The 20,229-nt window shown below is 42.2% G+C and overlaps 6 protein-coding genes across 6 annotated transcripts; 4 read left to right on the top strand and 2 right to left on the bottom strand.

Moving 5' to 3' along the window:
* Positions 1 to 143: 143 nt before the first annotated feature.
* On the top strand, positions 144 to 2,161 carry EAE98_004315 (uncharacterized protein; the record flags this gene model as incomplete). Its single annotated transcript, XM_038951935.1, has 4 exons — positions 144 to 160; positions 235 to 270; positions 321 to 561; positions 785 to 2,161. The coding sequence occupies 4 exons, from the start codon at positions 144 to 146 to the stop codon at positions 2,159 to 2,161; spliced, it is 1,671 nt and encodes a 556-aa protein (XP_038811471.1).
* Positions 2,162 to 2,970: 809 nt separating this feature from the next.
* EAE98_004314 (uncharacterized protein) lies at positions 2,971 to 4,845 on the bottom strand (the record flags this gene model as incomplete). The annotated part of the gene is made up of 1 exon (XM_038951934.1): positions 2,971 to 4,845. One exon carries the CDS (start codon positions 4,843 to 4,845, stop codon positions 2,971 to 2,973), a length of 1,875 nt encoding a protein of 624 aa, XP_038811470.1.
* A 1,566-nt stretch (positions 4,846 to 6,411) lies between these two features.
* Positions 6,412 to 7,720, top strand: EAE98_004313 (uncharacterized protein; the record flags this gene model as incomplete). Its single annotated transcript, XM_038951933.1, has 2 exons — positions 6,412 to 6,757; positions 6,815 to 7,720. 2 exons carry the CDS (start codon positions 6,412 to 6,414, stop codon positions 7,519 to 7,521), a joined length of 1,053 nt encoding a protein of 350 aa, XP_038811469.1. The 3' UTR covers positions 7,522 to 7,720.
* A 781-nt stretch (positions 7,721 to 8,501) lies between these two features.
* EAE98_004312 (uncharacterized protein) lies at positions 8,502 to 9,200 on the top strand (the record flags this gene model as incomplete). The annotated part of the gene is made up of 1 exon (XM_038951932.1): positions 8,502 to 9,200. The coding sequence occupies one exon, from the start codon at positions 8,502 to 8,504 to the stop codon at positions 9,198 to 9,200; it is 699 nt and encodes a 232-aa protein (XP_038811468.1).
* A 3,823-nt stretch (positions 9,201 to 13,023) lies between these two features.
* On the bottom strand, positions 13,024 to 14,310 carry EAE98_004311 (uncharacterized protein; the record flags this gene model as incomplete). Its single annotated transcript, XM_038951931.1, has 3 exons — positions 13,024 to 13,773; positions 13,837 to 14,039; positions 14,157 to 14,310. The coding sequence occupies 3 exons, from the start codon at positions 14,308 to 14,310 to the stop codon at positions 13,024 to 13,026; spliced, it is 1,107 nt and encodes a 368-aa protein (XP_038811467.1).
* A 554-nt stretch (positions 14,311 to 14,864) lies between these two features.
* EAE98_004310 (uncharacterized protein) lies at positions 14,865 to 19,247 on the top strand. Its single transcript, XM_038951930.1, has 2 exons — positions 14,865 to 18,028; positions 18,082 to 19,247. Exons 1-2 carry the CDS (start codon positions 15,625 to 15,627, stop codon positions 18,684 to 18,686), a joined length of 3,009 nt encoding a protein of 1,002 aa, XP_038811466.1. The 5' UTR covers positions 14,865 to 15,624; the 3' UTR covers positions 18,687 to 19,247.
* The last annotated feature ends 982 nt before the right edge of the window (positions 19,248 to 20,229 follow it).

Genomic DNA, 20,229 nt, shown 5'->3' with positions numbered 1-20,229 from the left:
CTCTCCCTCCAACACACTTCAACATCTTACATCTCAATTGCCCGATATCCAACATACTCATTCTTTCTTTTGATTTTACTCGTTTTTTCTTTACTCTGCAGCTAGCTGTGGGCTGTGAGCTGATCGCAGTTTAACAAGGCATCATGTCTGAATTCATAGGGTGAGTTCCAAGGCTGAAACTGGAGGACCTTCTTCAACACTCTACATCACATACTGACAAAGGCGCGTTCATAGATCAAGGATATCCTTGGTATCAAAGAGCGATATTAGGTATTTACGATGGTTAAGTCACATTTGGCCAAGTATTAACGCGAGTTAAGATACGTCGGTACGCTTCATGAGATTAATTCGGAAAACGCAACGGTGGCCTTGGAAAATGTCAAGTCTCATGGAACAGAAGGACGAAAGGACAACCCCGAAGAGGAGATTGCAGCTTCGGATAATATTTACGAGTACATTGTCTTCCGTGGTGGTGATGTAAAGGATCTGCGTATTGAGGAAGCGCCTGCGCCCAGAGAAAGCATCCCCCCACAGGTGCCCAATGATCCTGCGATTCTTGGAGTAAGTGAGCTATCCTTTTGAGCCAGCATACCAAATTATTCTTGGCTGTACCTATCGACTTCCTTTTAATGATGAAATATTTCGGATGTTAAATCATATTGTCTCCGAGAGCGCAAAACCGTGTGGAGATTTTCCGTTGCCTTCCTTCTGATTCAGACCCTCAAATCATATATTCATTGTTTGATCCTCATAGAATTTTGGCTAACAAGATTGCTTATCAAAGAGCGGAACTCGTCCAGCTCCTACATCTGCGCCAGGACCCCCTACTCCTCAAAATCAAAATCCGCGGGGACCTCCACCGCAAGGACAAAATGCTCCCCAGCAACAAGGACCACCTCCAGGCATGGCTTTTGGACAATATCCACCTCCTGGATTTTACCCTCCTCCGCCTGCAGGATGGGGTAGAGGAGCTCCTCCTGGTCCAGGGTTTCCAGGAATGTCGCCATTTGGTGGCCCGCCAGGCTGGTATCCCCCACCTGGACATGGATTTCCTCAACACCCTGGCCAATTCCCCCCTCCCCCAGGCTATGGTTTCCCACCACCAGGTCAACACTTCCAACAGCAAAATCAGCAACAAAAGCCATCGCCAATTGGACCTGGTGCGAACAAACAACAAACTCCTACTTCCGCAAACCCAACAGACAAACCAGCAGATGTTCAAGCTCCTGGTACTGGAAATAATGCTGGACCAGCTCCCAAGCAAGCGACACCACCTCCTTCCAAGAATTCACCAACTGAAGTAGATGCAAGCGCTACGAAAAAATCTCAGCCTACGGCTCCTCCCGCAGCTCGAGCTACCCCAAGTGGTCCTAGAAGCGGCGGTCGCGTTCAACCAGCAATTCCATTAGCTAGTCCTGCAGTGACCAAAGCTCCATTACAAAACACCACTACCTCTGCAGTTCCAAAACAGAATGACACTTCCGCAAGTTTGAGAGATGCCACACAAGCTGCGACTGCCGCTGTTGCTGCTGCAATGGCTAAACTCCCTCCAGTTGGAGGTCAACAAACCAATGGAAGCGCAGTTGATAACCTAACCAGAAAGGTCAACGAAATGCGAACAACCGAACCGGTTCGTGCTCCCAGACAACCAGGCACTAATGGATTTGCCGCAAGAGGACGAGGACGTGGTGGTCGGGCTCCTGGTCCAGCTAAAGTCGATGTCCCCGCGGCCGACTTTGATTTCGAATCTGCTAATGCAAAATTCAATAAACAAGACCTAGTCAAGGAGGCTATTGCTGGATCTCCCCTTGGGGAACAGCCTCCTGCGCCTGAGGCTGAGGTTAAGGAAACCGCACCCAAGGCATATAACAAAGCCACATCATTTTTCGACAACATTTCGAGTGAGGCAAAGGACCGTACAGAGGCTGCCGGAAACAGAGCTGGTGGACATCAATGGCGAGGCGAAGAACAAAAGAAGAATGTTGAAACCTTCGGCCAGGGAAGTGTCGATAATGGTGGATATCGTGGAGGATATCGAGGTCGTGGTCGCGGCCGTGGTGGATACAGAGGAAGAGGTGGTTATGCCGGTAATGGACAGCCTACACGTGGCCGTGGTACGGGATATCGAGGTCGTGGTGATTCCCAGACTGTGTCACAATAAAACATACCCAATCATGAATCGAAATTTGCTGGATCAGGATAACTTTCTTTGCTGTGTATCAAAAACTTCGCGACGAATTTTTTAATTTCGGATCAAAACAGCAAGGGGGAGGAGCTATTTCCTTTAAACGTGTTTACAATCGTTTTCTTTTGCATTTTGTTTCTTCCGTGTATTACCACGAAGGGTCTCGTGAGCGAGACTGAGATATTACTGGATCTTCATCGGCTTCGGTGGCGTGTGAAGCAGATCACTGGTGATTGAAGGGAGTGGGGGATTTTCTTATTCACAAAGACAAAAAGGTCTCATTTGATATCACAAACTATACTATGGGAGTTGGGTGTCAATGATGAGACGAAATAAAGGCTGGCTGAAAGGGCTGATTTTGCTCGAATGAAGATTGTCATTCATCTTCGATGAAGATTTTTGAAACTTCTTCAGTAGGGGAGGATAAGTCATGAGAATCAGATGAACATGATTGAACGAGTGAGAAAATGGGGATATGAGTTTGATGGTCAACAAAAAGGTGAAAACTAGATACTGCAGTCTACATCTTTTGGAAATACGAAAAATAACTATCAAACCAATAATACTGTGATGCACATATTGTGTTTCAAAAAGATTATCTTGCACTTAAATTTTCGTTGATAGATTTGAGAAATTTGTTCCTTCAAGTTCTATGCAGTTTAGACATCTATGTGTATTATATGATGTAATATATTCTGGCATCCTATTCTGAAATTGCCCATGATATATGTATGATATATATTTATCACCCCTATCATCTTGCCTGATCTCGAACAACTAACCACTCATGAAGAACAACTACACTGCATAGCTCTATCACCCCTCGGCACATCCCCACACCATCTCTCTTCTTCCTCTTTATCCTCATCCCAACTTTCCTTGAATGGATCACTCACCATCTTCATTACTCTATTCAGTACCTCTCTCTCGCCACCCTTATCTACCCTCTTGATAATTTCATCCAAAACCCAACCCTTGGGTATGAATTTCGGATTCACTTTCTTCATTGCTATCGTGCGGTTCTCGTCATCACCATCCGGTCCCCAATCTTCATATATTCTTCCTTGCCATTTCTGAAGCCAGTCGCCCAGACGAGTGGTTGCTGATTCCATGGTGTTGTTAAGACCGGTGACGCCCTCGTGATGGAAAAATATGGTGGAGATTTCTTTTCGCGAGGCGCTGGTTTCGAGAGAGGCAATGGGGATGGAGGAAAGTTTACGGAAGAATTGGTTGAAGTCTAATTCTAAGCTTTCCATTGTATCGAGTAGTTCGCTGTACAAGGTTTCGAAATCCGTTTCTTTGAATACCTTGAGTCCGAGACGGGCGGTCATGAGACGCTTGTATTCTGCTAGGAAGGTGGCTTTGTATTCTTCGCCAACGCGGGTTATGAGAGCTTCTGCGCGGGAAACAATTTCGTCGGCGGCTTCTTGACGAACTCCTTTCTCGATGAATTCTTCAGAGTCGACACCAGCACCGGCACCTATTAATTCACCCAAAGATTCACCTAGACGGACTAGATTCCACCAGATTATGGTTGGTTGATTGCGGTAGGAGTAGCGAAGCATATGGTCATCATGGTTAGGAGTATAGCTAGGGTCGAAATTGTCGAGGAAAGCGAATGGTCCAAAGTCAATGGATAAACCAAAGATGGATGTATTGTCCGTATTAAGTACACCATTTGTGAAGGCATATGCTTGCCACGCTGCAACTGTCTTTGCATTGCGCAATACAATTTCGCGATATAGACGAGTGAAGCGATTTTCTTCGAAACCAGCCGGACCTTCAATTGTGTCCTTCGATACTCCTCTTTCAATAGTTTCTGTTTTGCCATCATCTGCAGAATTTCTTCCTGGTAATGATTCCCATCCTTGAAATACATTTTCTGCGATATATGTGCAAAGCTCTCTTATCAAAGCTCTGTCCCCACGCGCTCGTAGTATATCGAATGTTCCAATACGTAACCAAGATTCGGCGAATCTTGCCACAATGGCCCCGGGTTCTGTTATTTCCCTCCTGACTTTCGAAAACGGCAAGAGAGTCAGGGAAAGAGCTCGGGTAGTAGGGATCTTCAATCCATTCAGAGCCTCAGAGACAATAAACTCCCTTATACTTGATCTCAACACAGCTTTCCCATCTGCAAATCTCGAGTATGGCGTTATTCCTGCACCCTTCAATTGTAATTCGTATCGAACGTTACTACTCGGATTTGTCGTCTCGAATAAAGAGATTGCTCGTCCATCGCCCAATTGACCTGCCCAAGAACCAAATTGCCACCCACCATAACATTGCGCCCATGGATATCCTCCCTCCAATTTCTCTTCATCCCATCCTAGAATTTTATTGCCGGCAACTGTTTGTTTGAATTCTTCCGTGGATTCTTCTCCCTCTTTAATTCCCAAATCTCTCATCGCAGTGGGACTTACAGCGAGAAGTTCTGGATTTATCGAATGTTCGGGTCGAACCCAAGTAAATAATGCGCCCTTTACCTGCCGAGGTCCAATTTCATCGCGAGCAGTTTTGTGCGATGCGGCAGGCGTGGGAAACTGAGGATCGGGAGGTAGTGATGAGGTAAATGTCCATGATTTAGGAAGGTCTGCGAGGGATTTTCCGGCAAAGGAAGAGGCCTTCGAGGTACTGCTTTGAGAGATATGAGATGCCATCTGAGCTATGCGCAAGCGGGGTACCAGAGGTCTTGAGAAGAAACGCAAGAGCATGAACTATTTTGATGATACTATAGATACTCTCGATAAACAGAAGCTGATAAATATTCTATTGATCTTGAGAGCACTATCAAAGTATTCTGTGATTGGGTATGGTTTGGGACTGCTTTGAATACCTAGGTACTTTTGGTTTGTGTCTAAGAATGAGGGGCAAGGGAGGCAAATGTCATGCTCCGGCTTGATTGGGGTGTTGATAAGTTGATAATCGTTAATAATCCATGCGGACCACAAGCTACCCCTAGTTATAGTTTAACGGGAGCTTTCTCGGGTGACAGAGTGGGCTTGGTGGGGTTGATACTGAGGCCGATTTGAATCATTTGGCATAAACCCCAAAAATAGATTTTTGTTTGAGCTAAAAATGTATTTAGAATTTAGTAGTATGCTTTTATACTAAAGTATTCAATTCAGTACACAACCTTAAAGAGATTGATAAAATAAAAAGAAAAGAGATAAACCTATTAATTAGAATTCAAGAAATCTATTGATATAATTCTTTTTGAATTATCTCAAAAATTGAAATTTATATTCAATATAATAATACTTGAAAAATAAAAGATTCAATATTGAAAATTGATTATTATTTATATATATTAAAATACTTTTAAATTAAATATAAATTTCAATTTTTGAAATAATTTAAAAAAAATTATATCAATAGATTCCTTGAATTCTAATTAATAGGTTTGTCTCTTTTTTTTCTATTTTATCAATCCCTTTAAGATTATATACTGAATTAAATATTTTTTAATATTGATAATATTATTTGAGATTTGATTAGTCAGTCTATTAGTGGCTTGATAAATCATCAATCCTAATATTTGAAGTATTTATAATCAATAGATTTATTGATTAAAATTATATTATATTAAATATAAATTTCAATTTTTGAGATAATTCAAGAAGAATTATATTAATCAATTCCTTAAATTTTAATTAATAAGTTTATCTCTTTGTCTTCTATTTTATCAAATCCTTTAAAAATATATATTGAATTAAATATTTTTATCAATATTATAAAACTAAAACTATATTAGTCATATAATTTAAACAAAATAAGCTTGAGCTCGAGCTTAAGTTTTAGATAAGGAATTCTTACTAAACTTATCTCGCTTATCTCACTTATCCTAAAATAGTCTATATACTATAAAAAAAACTATTTGAAAAGATATTTTAAATATTAATATACTTTTTAAAGAAATTTATAAAATGAATTCTAAAAACAAATAAATAAAACTAACCCTAAGGGCTATTTAATGATATAATTTATTTTATAAAAAGTCTTTAGTAAGGTTAAATTTAATTATTCTTTATAAGATTTCTATAAACATATTATACAGATTCTAAAATTTATTTTTTCATTAGGCAAAAATCTATTTTTGGGGTTTATGCTAAATGATTCAAATCGGCCTCAGTAGTTGATGAACTTGAAAATCGTCATGCAACGGTAGTATTGATAAATATCTAGGTAGTACCTACGTTCTACCTCCTCCTTCATTGTTGTTTCCTATGAATACATTGATCAATTCTGCTTCCAGATTTTCCACTCGTCCTCTTATAAAACGTTCTTTCAATCTCCATTTCTCTGCAATTCCTGCTCGTTACATGATGAATTCTGAAACCTCGGCATATCAAAGTTCTTTTGGAGCTGGAGGCAATTCGGGTGATTCTCCAAAGCAAATGAGTCAATTGCAAAATCTCAAGTTAAATGATGGGACTGAGATTCCAATGCTTGGGTATGGCCTTGGAACTGCTCATTACAAATCCAATCCAGATGGTCAGATCGATAATGAGATTGTGAAAACGGCCGTCATGGCCATCAATGCTGGCTACTATCATTTAGATGGAGCTCAAGGTATTTCTCATCAATCAATGCTTTCAGATGATCACCATTTGTAACGCTTGTTTCTAGTGTATGGAAATGAAACCGAGATGGGTATGGCAATCAAAGAATCCGGTGTTCCTCGCGAGAAATTCTTCATAACTACCAAGATTACTGGTACCAAAGTAGTTGACACACAAGCTACCTTTGAAGAATCTCTGAAGAAGCTTCAGCTCGACTATGTCGATCTCTACTTGATTCACGCTCCATACTTCGCCAAGATCCCTCAAGATTTACAAAGAAAATGGGCAGAGATGGAAGCAATTCATGCTTCCGGAAAAGCGAAATCTATTGGAGTGTCTAACTTCCTACAAAAGGACATAGAAACTATTTTGGAGACGGCGAAGATTATCCCTTCCATCAACCAGATCGAATATCACCCTTATCTTCAACATGGACCTCTGATTCCTTTCCTTCGCGAGAAGGACATAGCAATAGCAGCCTACTCTCCGTTGACCGCTGCCGTCAAGGCCTCTCCTGGACCTTTGGACGATACCTATTCTCTACTAGCTAAGAAGTATGGAGTCACACCCGGTGAGATTGCATTGAGATGGGTTATTGATCAGGGAATCGTAGCATTGACTACTAGTGGAAATGAGGACCGATTGAAGGGATATCAGAAGATTAAACAATTCAAACTGACACCGAAGGAGGTGGAAGAGATTGCTAAGATCGGTAGCGAGAAACATTACAGGGGCTTTTGGAGGGATAAGTTTGCACCGGAGGACAGGTCATAGATGGAAAGATTGAGGAGTATTTGGCAAATATATCTGATCATTGGACTTCATTCCACTTCATTGCGAGGTTAAGTTTTTGTGCTTTCACTGGCATCTTACCTCTTAGCCGTCTTATACCATCAACAATACTAATCCTGAGCTTCAGCGTTAGCGAATATGATGAGATGCATGTATGACCTCATCTAACTGGGTTACACCCTGTATCGAGCAAGTGACATGACTAAAATGTGCTTCGAGGGCCTAGGAAAATACCGAGTCAGGGCACAATGATAAGGTACTAGAACTTGCTGAATGTTTTTGCAGTAGGCGACCATGAATTAGGATAAAACGCGGATACACCGAGAACAGAAATACTAGCACATCCAAGAATACCCTCTGACAGTCGGCCCTTCAAGCAGCTGACTAGTTCCTTTCGAGGAAGACAAGTATCCCTATACCTTATTTCTGGCCTAGAAACGGATTGAAATCACTTCAAGAAAGATAGCAATTTGGATCCAACAAAGTCCTATCTGGCAATGTAACGGTATTGGGATTATTAAATGACGTTAATTCAATCGATTCTGCTCAACTCGGGATACTTGCTTTTCCCGCTTAAAACCTTGACTATCAATCTTATACTTTCGGGATTTTGTTAATTCAGGCCGTTTGGGTGTTAAGATGCGATGTGTTTTCTGGAATTGCGAGGCTTGTGGTTTGTGATGTTTTGAGTTGCTTGGGGGATTTCGAAGGTTTGTTGGATTGGATTGCTGTTTGATGTTGAAGTAGAAGTGTTGTTAAAAGAGTGTGCTGGGTTTGTGTCTTCCCACAGGTGCTGGTGGATTAGCTGGTGGAGTCGTGCTCAAGTTAGTTTGCTTAGTCATTCGCAACAGTAACAAATTTCCTCAATCTATCACAACATGGGAGATCACTAACATCCACCCACTATCTTCCATCAATAATACCTCCAAGCAAGTGGCCAATCTTCTCACTTGGGATTCGAGATGTTGGAAAAGTATCTAGTGCGAGAGGCTAGGCGGGATAAGGAAAGATCTTTGGAGGATCAGCAGATATTCTCGCGCAAATTTGATCTCCATCAGTACTTTTCCCCAGCTAGTAGAAATACTAAGAGATTTATTTATTATGATCAAATTTCTAGAATTTCTCATGTTCACGATGCCAACGAGATGGCTGGTGACAAGAAGAGCTTAGTGGTTGCTGTTGATGGAGCTTGTCATCAAGACGGGAATGCTTCGGGAAGCAAATCATTTTATGGAATATTCTTCGGGGAGGATTCAAGTTTCAATACGTTCGACACGATAGAGGGATCTGATGGGGGACAGCAAACTAAAGACTACGCGCAGCTGGTTGCCGTTGATCGTGCACTGAATCTCATAAACAGCTCAGTCCTTGAAAACTGGCGTTCCACTAGCGAGCGTGAAGTATCATTCACAATCGTTATCATGACGGATTCAACATATGTTTATGACACCTTCACCACGTCGATTTGGCTATGGCGCAAAAATGGCTTTGAAAGTTCCGAGGGTGAAGAGGTCGTTAACCGTGAGTTGATAGACAAGATTGATAAAGCTATTTTGGATCTTGCGGAGCACGAAGTTTTGGTTCGTTTTTGGAGCGTCCCGAGAGAGGATAATATAGAAGCGGAGAAATTGGCACATCGTGCTTTGCAAGATGGCAGGTAATATATATTTGAAGTGGTGTTGGGAACGGTAGAATTAAGAATCTTCGATTGGCTTCTTACAACCCATAGTAGTGGCTGGGCAAGCAGTATAGCATAGAAAATCCGATTCCTTCCTACCGCCAGACCATTGGAATGAAATCTTTTTCGTCATATGCAGGGCTTTTCGTATGGCTCTATCTCGTTCTCTGGAGGTAGTCCAATTTTGGGAGCGTCTACATTACTGCATTTGGAAATGAAAACCAACTGAGTTTTCTCGTTCTGATTTTCGATATTGTCACGCAAGAGAGTTCACAACGAATGACGTAAATTATCCGAGATGAATGATAGTTGAACCAATCTATTTCAATAAAAAGATCTTCACCTCGCTTCTAATATCATAGAGGGTATAAAAGAGTCAGTTAGTGAGCGACATATACATAACGGGCGCAATTAATACTCGAACGCCTACCCTTGGATATCAGTTAAAAAAGTAGTTCATGCCAGGTTACCAAATCCTTACGAGGAGATGAATACGCAGTTTAGAGAATTAGGATTATTTTCACAACTTTTCACAACCACATGTTCGTCATCCGTTTTATGGAAGGGTGTAGAGTGGCAGGAAGACTATCAATCAAATTTTTGTCTTCGAGGGGGTCTATGAATTGATACGCCTAGCAGTCAAATTCAGATCTGTAAAGCTATCTACTATATTTTTAAAGTGAGCTGCTTACTCAGAGTAAAGACTCAGCTGTACCAGAACATACAATCGCTCACTATCTATATCATACATAACACTACTCAAACTTTGACCATACTTCTTCATCCAAGACCAAGTTTTCTTCTTGATACCCTACCTATCTTCACATATCAATGATTATTTAGCACTTATCTTCTCTTCTAACGATAAAATTACTAGCCCATCTCTACTCTTTTCTTCGTCCCTGCACCCTATATATACCGAAGTATCTGCCATTCAGATCTTCTCATCAGCCAAGACATATAACAGAAACACATCATTATTAGAAACTCAACATCCTACATATTAATCCATATATCCCTCCATCAATAGAAGCAACCTCTGCTTTCAAAAATTTGACTCCTCTTCTTGACTATTCGTATGCAGCTCCAGGGGAGGAGCACATTGGAATTACGAAAGCTCTCTCTACACATAATAGACAAGACCACTCTTTCAGGAAAACCCCTGTTTTTTTTTAGCGAGGAGACCATAGAAGTATTTCAAGAACAAGTACCTCACCAATCGAACTCCAGAAAAACATTATTGATCACTCAGCACACTCTCGTTCCCCACCTCCCCCCATCACTTTTTCTACCATATTACCCATAAACTCTGGCTCGGAGTATGTATAATATTCATATCAACCACCACCACTTTTAATGTTCGAATTACTCCATTTAACTTCGTTCACATTTGCAGCAATTCGTTTTCTCAATGCGTGTGTGCATAGTGGTAACTGGTTTTCTTTAGACCTTGTAAAAGACACTTCGAAACCTTACCGCGTGCTTTTAAATTGCGTTTGTAATTCTATCCAAGCAAATCCCCTCGCAGAGCTTCACATATAGTCAATTTTAAAATCCTCACAGCTTCCGATTCTGATTCTGATACCAAGGATTTCCAGTCTGAAGTCCTGAACCTCTGCTCCCTAGTTGATTTTCTCTCTAGAATAGGAATAATCACCAAGACCAAAGTGACATCTTAGCATCGCAGGTACTGGAAACTCATTACCATCAACTTTTTCAAACGATGCTCCATGACAAGAGTTTCTCAGCATCACAACGCACAATAAACATATGTATTCATTACGTCCGGCTTCAACTCATCCCAAATGAAATGCAAGAGCTATATCAAATAGACTTACGAAAAGCACACGATAAGCCTGAACTCTCAGACGATTTCGTTCATCTAGTTACAAGATAACTTTCTCAACTTATCGGAATCATCTCAACATTCCACCGGATTCAGAGTCCGGCGAGTAAACAGTCGTGACATATTCACAATAAGAACAGGTCAATGAATGAATTGCATGCACATCATACATCTTCTACTTTGTGGTTCCCTGATTCAGATACCTGACATCGTATCTCTGTAAGGAAACGGAAATCATATTTTACTATCATTTCCCTTTTTTCATGTTCCCATAGTTCTGCAAGAATGCATCAGCTACCTACACTTAAGGCTCACCTCAGGGTCAAGATACCAAGCCACTTGATTATCGCTACGAAATATATACTCGATTTCCAGTTGCGTCAGCCAAAAATATTCTTCCCTACATCGTACCCAGATAATTTCTAACTTATTGACTCCCCTACACCCTTCCCCCTCCAACTTATCAAAATCAAAATCTACTTTCATCCACTCATTCATACCTAGCTAGGTAGGTACTTGCACAAAAACACAATCAAAAACAATAGCACAGTACCAAAAAGGAAAAGACATACATACAACAGTAGGGATTCGCTGGTGGTCACCCACCCAACTACTAATCTACCGATCTGAGGCTTGTGTATGGCAGAGCGGACGGGATGCCCAATTCTCCTCAGTCTATGGTCGTATGTGACAACTTTTGGCACTTCAGATACTAGATAGCTAATTCACAGTATATATATGCTATATGCATATTTCTTTGCAGACCGAAAAGGGAGTCTTCTTTATTTGAGGTATTTCACTTGATCTCTTATTCAAATTTGCTTTCACAAGCGTAGATGAAGAGCATTATTGTTGTTTGTTACTGTTATTGATGGGGTGAAAGTGCAGGGTAGAGTGTGTGTAACAGTAGCCATGGGGGTGATAATCTCGGTAGTGTAATATTGTTCTCATGCATGCCCTAACATGGACGAGTATAGCAAACGGATCGTCTTAATGAATGAGCGATTTGGCTGCTCACTGCGAAGATTTGGTACCCCGGATTGCAACAATGAAAAATTCCAATGTTTTATATTATACCATGAGTAGATATACTGGCAGATGCAATCTGAGAGTGTGTCCAAAAAAATCTCGAAAATCAAGCTGCTTATCACAGACAAATTATCATATTCGATGAGATATTAATAGTAATTAGATGTGGGATTTGAAATTATCTTCGGGGGGTTTGATAGTGCGGTCAAGACTCCATGACCACGAAGAAACCCCATCACTTGACGGAGGCTGGCATGAAATGATATATTTGATGCAAGATAGCATTACCACAGAAACAAAAGAAGGCTGGAAATTATTTATTTATCACCTTCACATTTTTTTGCGGCCCCCAAAGCTTCCAGCCACATCGCCGCACACACCATATACTGACCACCACCAACTCTCGCCAGCCTTTCTTTCAATCATTGTTCACACAATACCCATTCCTCAAAAGACTTCCAGGTCCCTTATATATCCCCGCCACACGATGGGACAGAATCATCACCCAGTAACGCCCCTCTTCGCAGCATGTAGAAATGTCGGTGTGATATCCACACTCTCGTGGTGCATAGAGTGCATACATATTTCACCCCACCTGTGCATGCGACATGCACAATTTCCCCCACCGTTATATCGTCAACTCTGTAAATCCCGCTCGAGATGGTGGTTGTCAGGGATACGCACGAGTCACTGTGGAGCTTTAGCTTTGGCATTGCCGAGTTGGTGCAAGTGGATGAAGTGCGTGAATGGGAATTGAGAATTGGAATCGTGATTATGATTTGCATATCGTTTGCGCTTGGGAAGAGTCATATTATTTGCGAGGTCCAATCACGTTTGTATGTTGTGTAGTGTCGATGAGACAGTTTGGGACATTCATTGATTTGACCCGTTATTCATTGAAGGATAATTCTTATTGGAATGAGAATGTCTATTATAGTTCATCGTCCGACCCCGATTCGGTCTCAGATCCATCATCTGCAGGTACCGGAACTGGCTTTTTGGCAAATGGTAGTTCTCTTTTAGCTGGTAGCTCGGCGATTTTTGTTGTCTCTGTTGATTTAGGCGCTATTTGCATCTCCTCATCCGAATCATCTTGAACGATATTTTTTCCCTTACGACGCTGAGCTTTTGACTGTGGAGCGTCTGCCTCATCTTCAGTCTCTTCATCCGAGCGATCAGGAGTTTGTACCTCTTGTTGGTCGGATTCATCGGCGGTATCATCCTCCTGTTGCTTTTTGTCAATATCCATTTTTTCAAAAGCATCATCTGAATCTGAGCTCTCAGCCTGCGCTTCCTTCCCGGCTTTACGCTTCCCAGTTCTCGATGCGCCGGCGGTTCTGAACTTCCCAGATCTTGTAGCTCGCACTGTATCGACTTTTTCTGGATCAACTTTGGCGCTTGCTAATAAGGTTTGTTGGTCCCTTATTTTGAGCTTCTTCTCATTCTGCAAGAGGCTAAACTTCTCCAACAGCTGAATCTCATAGTCGGATTTTGTTTTATTTACTTCCCTGAAAGTTTCATTGAGTCCATCCAACATTTTCTGCTGTTCCCTGTACTTAGTTTGTAATGCTTCCAGCTCATCCTTTGCCGAATCTGCCGACTTTGTTGCTAGAGCGCACCATTCGAAAAGGCCAATTTCTTCTTCTTCGGTTTCATCCAGTTTGATTGCGCCGAGACGTTGCTGATGTATAATTAGTATGTAATATGATAAGATTGCCAACATAATGACTGGGAGGATACGTACTTTGATCCCTTCAATAACTTTTTGGATCACGAGGGTCACGGCTTTCTTCTCCACTTTAGCATGAATCTCAACTCCTCTGGTCACATTCTCATTCCCTTCCTTCGGCGGCTCATGAAGCAGAATGGATGACAAAATCAGAATCCATTCTTCGTCGCTACAGGGAGAATTCTTCGACTTGAGTGCAGATAATTTGCTGTGTTTTACTATAATGAAGATTAATATTAATTTGAGGTCCCGCAATTAACGCATGAATGTGAAAATCAGGGTTGAAAATCAGGGACCTCCAGCGCGGGACGATCCAAACAAAGGTCGGAGCTTACCTGAGACCGCAAATACGAGTTCACCATCCGTCCCAACTAACTTGAGATCTAAAGGTCGCGACCCAGCAGACTCGACGTGAAGAAGAAAAACTTCATCTTGGTTCGTAGCGCTCGAGGTTATGCGAAGAACCGCTGGAAGTTGCTTCGCCGCCATAGTATAATTTACGGGTGTATTCCTGGTGCTGATCTGGTTCGGTTTAATAAGGTTAGTTGGTGATGGGAGTGATGAAACAAGAAAGCCGAATCAAAGGATCAATAAGGGAAGGGGAGATGTGAATCCGTATTAAATGTTCCACGAGATGAATTAAATACAAACAAATGTGATGATGATATAATCAAATTTATTTACTATTTGCTAGATATCAATGGTAGATCTGCTGGTAGATCAGGCAACGATGAGGAACCGACTTTCTATTGCTCACTTCACTCCCATTCTGCCTAATGACAGATATCAGACTTTACTTTAATTCAGCTCGGTACGAGGAGTGAGGAAAGAGGTAGTTCATGTTGGTTGTTATATACATGATATGATCCATCGCAATAGTACGGGTACGGACGGGTACACTCAGATGCAATACGACACCATAGATAGATACCATACGGTCCATCAATATCATCCATACTATAGATCCAATAATAAATCCACCCAAAATAAAAGAATCAATTTAATATCAATAAATAACCCAAATAAAGCAAATAGCACCAATCCCGTCGAGAGAAACATACGCGTCGCGATTAATCTTCATTTATTCATTTTTCTTCGTTTAATGCACCCAATCATTCCTTCTTCTTCGCATCAAATCCTCGTGGCTGGTCAATTCCCATGATTCTTTCCTCAAATTAGCCAGCCACAGAGCTTCAATCATTCGACTCATCCACTCAATCCCCCGTGAACACTGAATACAGCGGAGAACTAAATTTTCAACCCACTTCAACATTCAATACCCACCCGCCAGGAGTGTCAAGAGATTCATCGCCTTTCGAATTTCCAACAACAATTCTTTGCTACCTGCCCTCAAAAGGGCGCTGGAGGTTTGGATACCAGCAAAGGTGGAAGAAAACATCAACATCAATACCACACGATCCTGATACTCATTTCAATTGAAGCCGGCGAACTCAAAATAACAAGATCCAAGCACCGAGCACACCGAGCACCACAAATTCGAAACCAGGGAATCACCATTGCGACCACGAATGCACTGATTCACTCATACATTCATTCGCTATTCAATCAACACGAAACAAAACAAAGCAAATTACAGTTGCAGTTCCTCCTTTACGACAACGTCAACAAAAAATATTCCGATCTGCACGTTTTTTACGACATGAATTCACGATAGTTACTTTCCCGCGATTAAGCTGATTGAAAACCTTCAACTCATCTTGAAGCTCATAATTGAGAAGTAGTACACGGTCGCAATATTTCATCAAACTTTCGATCCTTTGCGACACACAATCGGGGCTCGAGATGGATCAATTGGTATTGAAGCCGCGGGCACCCGTGGAGGACGATGTGGAAAACTGGGATGATGATGACCTTGACATTGGGGGCGATGATTTTACATTTCGCAGTGCTTCAGCAGCAACAACTGCGACCATTGCGTCGACACGCAGAGAATCGGTTTCTTCACGTTTATCGATAAGATCGGACTACAACGAGGAACGACAAGTACATTTACCAGAAGACGACGAACGAGCCATGAACGATGCGATCGCTACAGCTAAAAGAGCCGGTATACCTTTACCGGAAAACGTACCTTCCTCGGCTTTATTAGGAGGAAGTATAAAGAGACTTGGTGGAAGAAAATTAAGGAAAGTGATCTCAGATGATTGGGATGATGGGGATATCGAAGTACCAATTGGAGAAGCCCTAAAGATCAAACAACAAGATGGGTCTCAATTCCCAGAAACACTACGTCAAGTCAGCGGCTCTGGATCTCTAAGTCCACAGAAGACATTGATGGCTGCCCCGATATTCCATGTTAGCCCAAGACCCGAATTAAAAACGAAGGCGGCATCGTCGAACATGCTTGATCGCTACAGAGATGAGGAGGACGATGACTTCTTTGGAGATGGCGAAGCAACCATAAAAGTTGCAAAGATACGGAACCCCCAGTCTATGGCACCTTCTGTCACATCAACGAAACCAGAGAAATATAAGGAAACCGAAGAAGATTTCGAACAAGATCTACAACTTCCTTCAGATGGAGCTTTGAAGCTCACTTCTCGTAAAGATATCCCGAAGACCCCCCAGAGTATCCAGGACGATTTTGACGATTGGGGTGAAGGCAGTTTAGGTACTCGATTTGGTGGAACAAAAAGAGATGGTCGATCCAATAGGAACTCGGATTCCTTTGCGATGAGCCCCAGTATCGCCAGTTCCATGACTGCTGAGAGTGAAGATGAAGGTCTTGAAGGTTTAGTCCTACCGAGTGGCCCTCTCAATTTCGAGGATATTCTCAAGAGGCGTCAACTAAATGATTGGCCAGAACGTCCAGTAGAGGTAAAGCAACCAAGAAAAAGTTTGGGTGGAAAGGATGACTTCTTGACCGGGCTTGAGATTGGCGATGGGGATGTCTTCGATTCGAAGAAGCTCACATTAAATCGTAACGTAAAGGTTAACCCTGCTAAACAACAAAGCCCAACTCGCCCCAAGCCATCGGTTTCATTAACTTTTACAAATAAACCTGCGCTTCCTTCCACCTCCCGACTCCCTAGGCCACATGGACATGAACGTATTCCATCATCTCTCGAACCAGTTTCGGAGAGTGGTGGGCCAATACCAAGTCGAAACCGTAGGTCGCAATCTAGGTTGGGACATTCAGTCCATTCTTCAATCAATAGTATTGGATTGTCTAACGCATCATCTTCTAATCATCCAATACCTCCATCAACTCCTCGGCGTCGTGAACTAGGCGCAAAGTTATCCACATCAACTCTGCGCAATGAGCCTACAACGACCAGTTCCCAACTACTAAAGCTCAAGCGGTCAATGCCAACCATGAAGACTTATCAGCCTTCGCCAGCTAAGCCAATGCCTACACGATATGAGAGACCTCAGTCTCGAACGGAAGTCAATAATAGGCCACTCTCAATGTCTCGGTCCAAGGAACCTGTCGAAAAAGATCGATCCGGAGCTGAGTCTAGCATGTCCTTTGTTAGGAAAAATCATGTTCCATTCTTACCTGCTGGTGGTGCTTCCAGTTCTCAATCACATCATGTCACTGCAAAAACATCCCGGCATCTTCGCCGTAACGATTCTGAGTCCTCAACTAATAGCGCCGATTTTCGTCCACCATCGAGAACGCTTTCAAGGCAAACATTTCGATCGCCCAGTCCGCGCAGATCTCTTCGGGGCGCCGATATGCTTGCTCGTGAAGCTACTATGAAGCGACAAATCACAAAACCTGTTCGACGAAGACATTTTGGTGATGGCTGTGAACTTGATGCTTTTGATGATCTACCTACTTCACGAGATGCAGAGCAAAAGTTTGTCAAAGAGCCAATTGGCCGTGGCCCGCCTAAACAGCTTTCACTTCGCAACAGAGCTCATCAACACATTATGCCCATTCGAAACTCATCGCCTATACCTCTAACACCATTGACACCAGCTAAGAGCAGGAGCGAATTGCCGCGCTTTGCGCGCGATACTGCCGCCAGCCGCATGGCTCGGGAAGCAACATCATCCCATCGCACTGTCTCTGGGTCTGGTGCTCCTCTTGCTGCTCTTACAAATCAATGGAGGGCGAAGGTTTCAGCAACAACTGGACTCAGTCCGGTTCATGTACAAGGTTCAGTTCGATCAAAAAAGAATAAGGTGCCCCAAAAGCCACAACTTATTAAGCCCATGGGAAATGTAAACAATCCCAGATGTACGTACACCCTCCGCATAGCTTCTTAACCTACCGCTAATCTGTCTTTGTAGCTGTAAAAGGAATGCAATATGATCCTATTAATTATCGATGGGAAGGCAACGAAATTGAAGCATCGGCCTTTGATATGCCAGCTTCTGCAACCCCGACAGCTTCAATACCTGTACAGACACCACGAGCGACAGCACCACAGATATACAGGGAAAAAGAATGCTCGACACCTCGTCCTGCGCTCATCACCAATATAAACTCTGCCCAAAATGTCCAAGTTGTTGGCGGAATGGTCTTTGACCCGCAACGTATGTGTTGGCTTAAAATGCCAGGGGACAACAAAAGAGCAAAAAGCGAATCTGGTGATACCATGGATGGATTTGATGCGCTTGAGGATGAGGACGATGTCTTTAAGGATGTTCCTGATCTTGAGGATGGGCCCTCTAAAGAGTCTGATGAAGTTTCTGGTATGAAAGGTGAAGGTGCCAGTGGTCTTAGCGATTGGCTTGTTGGTGAAGAATTTGATGTCGGTCCAGAATTTGTTAGGCGACAGAGAGAGGAGGAAGAGCGCTGGAGGAGAAAGTGTGAGAAATGGATCGGCGCCGCGCGCAACACTGAAGGAAACTCCTGGAGATGGAGTATTCGAGACGTAGTAAATGAATTATGATCAGATACCAGGAAAGGGATTAGGCATGAAGGCATGCTTTTTATATTCTTTGGGATAGTCTATTATCGGATGGTAAAAGATAGGAATTTTGATGAGGTGGATAGGTCGGATCTTGGTTTGTACTATGAGATGATGGTTGGGGATTGTCTTTTATTACACTATTTGCATAATGCTTCCGTTGTTATTTTTTTTTCTTGGAATTTTTGGACGACACAACATCAGGCGTACATTTGGGGAAAAGAATATCGTTGGTTTTGGCAGGAAGGCTTTGTTTTTTATTTACGTGGATGGATCGGAATGCCATCCCCAATACCCACACGATGATACATGAAAAAAGGATTCATGATGAAAGAAACGAACAAAAGCTTAATAGAGCTACGAAGGTTATGACTGTTATGATCGGGTTTATACTTGACTACTGTATTTTCTTGTATTCTACTCCTATCATCTACGGTTTATTTTATTTTGGGGGTTTTTCTTCCTAGGGTTTTCCTTCTACTTCAGTAATGGGATTCGTTGAAATGAAGAATAATTATATGGCATGGATATCGTCATGGATATTATTATTATTGGGTTGAAGAATTTGGGGGGGGGGGGGACATTTATATATCATGAACTGAATTACAAAGGAGTTTTTTTATTTTATTTTAGGTATTTGGTTTGGAATGGTCTTTTAGATGCTGTGCGTGGTTTTCTTGTGTAATAATGGATGTAGAGATCATTGACATAGGGGTGTGGGAATTAGGATTTATGTTGTGATATGTGATGGGTGTATCGAGTGATCGCCAATGCGTGCATAAGGAAACACGAGTTGGTGCGTGGGTAGGTAGTGCTACTCGCTAATTATCGTTTCATTAATATTGAGATTAATATTGAGATTTTCTTTTGATTGCTGTGCTACGTTGGTTGGTATATGGGTTTATGGGTTTATGGGTATATGGGTACCTAAATGGTAGCTCGCTAAGAAGTGATATTGGTGGGGTTCGATTGGATAGAATATGTCTCCTTTTTTTAGGGGGGGAAGATGGATGGGGGATTGGGTGGGTTGGTTTTGTGGTGTATGGTATCATTTTGTGGGAGGTGGTGTTTGGTGGGGTTTGATGGTTTGATGGTGTGTGCATTTTGGAAAGATTATATCAGGATGGGAGAATGTAATCAGATTGTAATGGAAGGGTAGTCTGAGGATAGCTTGTCGTCGCTGAGAGCGTTTTGTGGTTTCGTGGGGGATGGAGTGTGGAATCTTCTTGGATGTGGATGTGTATGGAAGTTATCTGGGAGGGTTGTTGGGTTTTATATCTTTGCAAGAATAGTATAGTTATTTGCTTCGTTGCTTGCCCTCGAACTTCGTGTTTACTGGGGTCTGGATGGCGTGAGCTTTTCAGATACCGCAGTGTCGATGGGGTTTTTGGATGTTGAGTTTTCGTTTGTGTGCTTAAGTAGGTACTTGGATGGATAGGTTGAGTATTGGATGGGTTGAACTTTTAATTTTATTGAGGATTGAACGTTCGAAGGATTGGAGCTTGAGTTCGTTTGGGGGTTCCAT

This window comes from Botrytis deweyae, assembly GCF_014898535.1.
Source record: "Botrytis deweyae strain B1 chromosome Unknown BDEW_008, whole genome shotgun sequence".
Lineage (NCBI taxonomy): Eukaryota > Fungi > Ascomycota > Leotiomycetes > Helotiales > Sclerotiniaceae > Botrytis > Botrytis deweyae.
The sequence above is the reverse complement of the archived record's forward strand: the minus strand, read 5'-3'. Positions and strand labels throughout refer to the sequence as shown.

Coding starts and splice junctions, on each gene's coding strand:
- EAE98_004310 (XM_038951930.1), top strand. CDS start 15,625: ATGGATCAATTGGTATTGAAGCCGCGGGCACCCGTGGAGGACGATGTG. Junction 18,029..18,081: donor AAATGTAAACAATCCCAGAT/GTACGTACACCC, acceptor CTGTCTTTGTAG/CTGTAAAAGGAATGCAATAT.